This window comes from Tiliqua scincoides, chromosome 5, assembly GCF_035046505.1.
Source record: "Tiliqua scincoides isolate rTilSci1 chromosome 5, rTilSci1.hap2, whole genome shotgun sequence".
Classification (NCBI taxonomy): domain Eukaryota; kingdom Metazoa; phylum Chordata; class Lepidosauria; order Squamata; family Scincidae; genus Tiliqua; species Tiliqua scincoides.
Genome location: NC_089825.1, coordinates 107,873,143 through 107,879,142, shown reverse-complemented (window position 1 = coordinate 107,879,142; position 6,000 = coordinate 107,873,143). Strand labels below are relative to the sequence as shown.

Below are 6,000 nucleotides of genomic sequence, written 5' to 3'. Positions count from 1 at the left end.
TTCCTCTACGCATCTTGCCAGGATTGTGTTCCAGCTTAAAAAAAGAAAGAAAGAAAAAGAAAAAGTTTGAAACTTGATGAGAAAATGATGTACAAGTTGTGTGTTGTTCTTTCCTTATAAAGAGATGTATCTTGATAGAGGGGGTTTTACTGCTCATTTCACTGTACGTTGAATAAACTGGTGCAAGCACAAATTGATTTCAGTGGACTGAAAATCTGATCTTAATACAATTAAAGTTTGCTCTACTTCCCATAGGTGACATGAAATTTCCAGCTGAAGATAAAATGTCCAATCTTACCTCCAGCTCTGACTTTCTCCTCCTGGAGTTCTCAGAAGCCCGAGACGTACAGATCTTGCATTTCTTTTTGTTCCTAGTTTTGTACTTGACTGCCATAATTGGAAATCTTCTCATCATTACTGTAGTCGTCTTGGATCATCATCTGCACACCCCCATGTACTTCTTCCTAATGAACCTAGCCGTAATGGACTTTGGCTTAATTTCTGTCATTGTACCCAAATCTATGGCTAATTCACTCATGAACAGCAGACTCATTTCTTATTCCGGTTGTGTTGCCCAGGTCTTCTGCTCTATGTTCTTTGCAGGATCAAACATTGTCCTCCTGACCATAATGGCACACGACCGCTATGTTGCCATCTGCAATCCACTACAATATGAAGCTATTATGAACAAAGCGGCCTGCATTCAGATGGCAATCTGTACATGGATTTTTGGTGTTCTCTATGGTATTATACATGTGACTGGCACCTTCGCCATCAGTTTTTGCTCCAATGTTGTTGATCAGTTCTTCTGTGAAATCCCAAAGATAATAAGACTCTCCTGCACTGAACTGTATCTTATTGAAGTTGGGCTTCTTGTGCTTAGTTGTAGTGCAGTATCTGGATGTTTTGTCTTCATCATTACAACCTATGTCTCCATCTTCACTGCTGTGTTCAGAATTCCTTCTGCACAGGGACGTCAGAAAGCCCTCGCCACTTGCCTTCCCCACCTCACTGTTGTCTCTGTGCTCATGTTCACTGGACTCTTTGCCTATACAAAACCTCCCAGGAATAGTTCATCAGATTTGGATCTTAGTTTAGCTGTGATCTATACCGTATTTCCTCCTATGCTGAATCCATTCATTTATAGCATGAGGAATAAAGATATTCAGACTGCATTGTGGAATTTATTACACCAAAGAAACATTTCTAACAAGTTACTTATGTGACTGTTGAAATGTTAATGTTCTTTTTTAACCAGCATAGTGGGAATGTTCTAGAAATTATATGTTATGGTTATAGGAAAATGTTTGCCACACATATGCAGATTATTCTCCCACTTTAGCTGCTGGGGAGATCTGCCAGGCTCCTGACTGAGAAGGTAACATCCCCCTTGCACTATACACAAACTTTAATTGTTATTACACTTTTATGTAGTGTTGTAAGTTCACATGATGCTTCACATAAAACTGAGGCTGTTTCCAGGGTAATTATCCCTGAGTAATTTTATCAGAGAGTACAAAGTTTCCTTTGGGCCCCTTTGCAAAGGGAGAGGGGTGAAACAGAGCAGGGGAGGGTGGTGGGCAAGCAGAAATGGGGTCAGGGTGGGGCAAAACAGGGTGGGAGAGATGAGAGACAGCTGGAAAAGTCTTTGGAGCCCAGGTCTATCTGGAGCCCATGTGGCATCAGTAGTTTCCCCAGCATCACCAGTCGCTGTAGTGTCCCCAGCATCCCATGAAGGCAACAAGTCTGAGTAGATAGGAAATGTAAGAGTCAAGGAAATTTCTGGGCCCCCTGCTTTGGCTCCTGGGCCCCCTTTTGACCCTAGGGCCAGGCACAAATTACCCCCCTCTCCTAGGCCCTGGCTGTTTCTTTCACCCCCCCCCCCCAAAAAAAAATAAAAATAAATGTAGTGATATTTTCTATAGGTGGAGTTGGTGGGATAAGGAAGGAGAATCAACAACAAGAATGCTATTGGACAAGTTAAAAATTAACTTGTGAATTAAACGTAGTGCATGTGTTATGCCTTAGAATAACCACATATTTATGTATTGTCTAAAACTTGGAACGGTTTGGGGCCTCTCCCCACATGATATGTACTCACAGCATTGTTAACTGAGATCTGTTCAAGCCATTCCTGTGACTGAATAAGTCTCAATTTACAAGACTTGTGTGTGTTTGAGTGTGTGTTTGAGTGTGTGTCCCACTTCCTCACTCCCTGCCATTCCCCCCACCGCAGCAAACCTCTCTGCCACCCAGAGCTCTTTCCTTACTGATCTAGTGCTGAGTGTCATTTGTGTGCCTTACCGCACATTTGTGACACCCATTGCCAGCATAGGCCAGTACTTGAAACTAAGGTTTGGACTGTTAATTAACCAGTCTGGAGTACAGAAGAGGAAATAAAAACATGAAAAAAGAGGAAAAACATGAAAAATCAAAAAAGGCCAGGCAAGTTTATTTCATCTTGTCATTGTTTCAAAATCATCACCTAGCCACGAGGGAGATACTGAAAGTCAGTTCTTGGATGTCCATTATTAGAAGAAGAAAAAGCAAATGAGGAGAAATTTGCAGTGGTAGAAGAAAAGAAACACAGTAGCACTACTCAGACTAAGTTATCCAACTCTGATAAATGTTTTCATTTAGTTTCAGGGCTGAATCCTATCTGACATTCCAACACTGATGCAGCCATGCCAAATGGTGTGCGCTGCATTCTGCAGTGGGGGGGGCAGTCATGGAGGCCTCCTCAAGGTAAGAGGCCTTTGTTCCCTTATCTTGAAGCTGCATTCAGCACTGAAAAGTCAGTTAGGATTGAGTTCTCAATCTTGCTCATAATCTTGGCCCTCCCCCCAAACACAAACACACCAGTGTAGGAAAATTTAGGAAGGGGGGAGCCAATCAGTCTTCTTGCCCTGGGCCCAATTCCAGCTCTCAGTGTCCCTGTACAGGGGTTTACAACAGCAGAACAAATTCCCCATGATGGACCTCCTCCCATGCAGTGGGCAGGGCAGTGCCCCGGATGGTGGGCATGGTGATGTACCATTGTCCCACCCCAATTGATTTTTTTGCTATAACTTTTGATAGAATAACACAGCAGAGTTCTACTGTCATAAAAGGGTATCCAACAATGTATCACCACCATGATGGACCTCCTCCCATACAGTGGGCAGGGTAATGTTCTAAGTGGTGGGCGTGGTGATGTACCCGCTGGTGTTCTGGTTATGACTTTTGAGAGAATAAAGATATTTCAACACAGTTTGTTTCATTGCATTCTGCACATAATTATGCATCCAATGATATATGACAGTATTATTTGAAAATGCCAAGATTTAAAAAATTTTGGCCAGAAGTGGTGTCCCCCTCCTGTGCGTGTCACCTGGTGCGGCCTGCACCCCCGCACCTCCCTATTGATGCAACTGATAACATATCCACATCTTATGGTTTGGAGACATAGGTCTCAATCTGCATGTCATGAAGAAATTGTTTCACTGCAATTTTCACATCTTGAAATGCTGCTTTGCTGAGCAATGTAGAAAAAAATCAGCTGGAGGAAAAAATTCTCAACCTCCTCCCCCCCCCCCCCCCGATCTACTGCACTAAACTCTAGGGAGCAAGCTTCCAAGAAGTCAAAAGGATCAGTAATAAATTTCCTTCACATGCAGACAATCTTCATTGTCTATGAGTGAAAGAACTGCAGGCATCATGTCCAATTTCAAAGGATGTAAAATGAGTAAGGGAATACCAGATTGTTCACACGTAATGATGGAAAAGATTCTGGGATAGGAATGTTATCTATTCTTGACAGATCGAGATGGCAAAAAGTAAGTACATGTTTCTCAGTTGTGTGTCATCTTGCCCATCCATCTATTCATCTTGTTTCTTCTCCAAAGACCATTATATCACTTTTCCAAATTCTGTTATATCACTCTCTCAATCCTTGAGGCACTGTTCAAAGAATGCCTCATTTATTTTGCTCAAAACACTGCCTTATCAAAATGCTGTAGCAAAAGACCTCCAATGGAAAAGGCTTGTCTCAGTGAATATCACTCACTAGTTCATTTTTCCACAAGTACTAATTTTGGTGATGCATTAGATTTTCACAGTTCACTCTCCTACACATAATAATTATGACCTAGTAGAAGGGATTATACAGTTCAACTACAGTAGTTTAAGTGCATGTATTCTTCTTTCAGTTGACTTGATGTTCAGTTTGAATAGACTTAAAGTTCATTCTTTCACCCATAGGCAACGTAAGATGTGTGAATGGGGACAGAATTCTCAATCTCACCTCCACTTCTGATTTTCTGCTACATGAATTCTCAGAGGTCCGGGAACTACAGATCTTGCACTCCTTTGCGTTCCTCACTTTGTACTTGACAACCATGATTGGAAATCTTCTCATCATTACTTTAGTGCTTCTTGATCGTAACCTGCACACCCCCATGTACTTCTTCCTGATGAACTTAGCCCTGGTGGACATGGGCACCATTTCTATCATTGTACCCAAATCTATGGCTAATGCGTTTATTAGCAGCAGAAGCATTTCTTATTGTGGATGTGTTGCCCAAGTGTTCTTCTTTCTGTTCTTTGAAGCCACAGATCTCTCTCTCTTAACCATTATGGCGTATGACCGTTATGTCGCCATCTGCAATCCACTACACTATGAAGCTATTATGAGCAAAGGGGCCTGCATTCAGATGGCATCCTGTGCATGGATTAGTGGTTTTCTCTATGGTGCTATACATGCGACTGGCACCTTTGCCATCAGCTTTTGCTGTAATGTTGTTGATCAGTTCTTCTGTGAAATCCCCAAGTTACTAAAACTCTCCTGCACTGATTTGTACTTAATTGAAGTCGGGCTTCTTGTGCTTGGTTCTAGTGCAGCGTTTGGATGCTTTATCTTCATCATCACAACTTATGTGTCGATTTTCACTGTTGTACTCAGAATTCCTTCTGCACGAGGTCGTCAGAAAGCACTCTCCACTTGCCTTCCGCACCTCATTGTTGTCTCTGTGCTTATGTTCACTGGACTTTTTGTCTATGCAAGGCCCCCCAGTAATAGTTCATCAGATTTGGATCTTAGTTTAACTGTCATATATAGCATCTTCCCTCCTATGCTGAATCCATTCATTTACAGCATGAGAAATAAAGAGATCCAGACTGGATTGTGGAATTTATTGCACCGAAGAAACTTTTCTAACAAGTTACTTCTGTGACTGTTGAAATGTTCATGTCCTTTTTTATCAGCATAATGGGAAATATTCTAGAAATTATGTGTTCTGATTATAGGGAAATGTTAGTTTGCCACACATACTCAGATTATTCTCCTACTTCTAGAGATCTGCTGCTCTAGAGAACTGCCAGGCTCTTGACAGAGAAGATAACGTCCCCATTGCACTAAGCACAAACTTTAATTGTTATTGAACCTTTTATGTAGTGTTCTCAGTCCAAATGATGCTTCACATAAAACCAAAGCAGTTTCTTTCATCCCCCTCCCCCCACAAAATGGTTGTGATATATTCTATAGGTGGGGATGGAGGGATGAAGAGGGGGAATCAAAAACTAGAACAAAGTATTGCTATTGAACATGCTAAAGTTTAACTTGTGAATTAAAAGTAGTGCATGTGTTGTGCCTTAGAACAATGTTTCTCAAACTGAGTCGAGACCCACTAGGTGGGTTGCGTGCCAATTTTGGGTGAGTCCCCATTACCATGCATTCCCCAAATAAATACAGCCGACAACAGGTATGGAATTAAAATGGGCCACTTTATTGAATACAAAATATTGCAACAGGGCAACAAAGGGGTAAACAAAACCCAACCCAAGTGTGGGGTTCTACATGGGGAAAACGGTCCTAGCCGTCTTCGTCCCCCAATCTCATAGGGCGTCCACCTGACTCCAGGCGTAACTCAATTGTTATTAAGCCTGCCTCTCAACATCGACCAAAGAGGGTAAGTCAGCCAAACTGCTAAGCCTTCAGTTCACCCCTGCCAGATCCCCAAGTTT

The 6,000-nt window shown here is 42.0% G+C and overlaps 2 protein-coding genes across 2 annotated transcripts; both read left to right on the top strand.

Annotated features, from left to right (window-relative positions):
- The first annotated feature begins 284 nt into the window (after positions 1-284).
- LOC136653043 (olfactory receptor 14A16-like) lies at positions 285-1,226 on the top strand. The gene has a single exon (XM_066629968.1). The coding sequence runs from the start codon at positions 285-287 to the stop codon at positions 1,224-1,226; it is 942 nt and encodes a 313-aa protein (XP_066486065.1).
- Positions 1,227-3,805: 2,579 nt separating this feature from the next.
- On the top strand, positions 3,806-5,210 carry LOC136653042 (olfactory receptor 14I1-like). The gene is made up of 2 exons (XM_066629967.1): positions 3,806-3,815; positions 4,240-5,210. The coding sequence occupies exons 1-2, from the start codon at positions 3,806-3,808 to the stop codon at positions 5,208-5,210; spliced, it is 981 nt and encodes a 326-aa protein (XP_066486064.1).
- Positions 5,211-6,000: the final 790 nt, after the last annotated feature.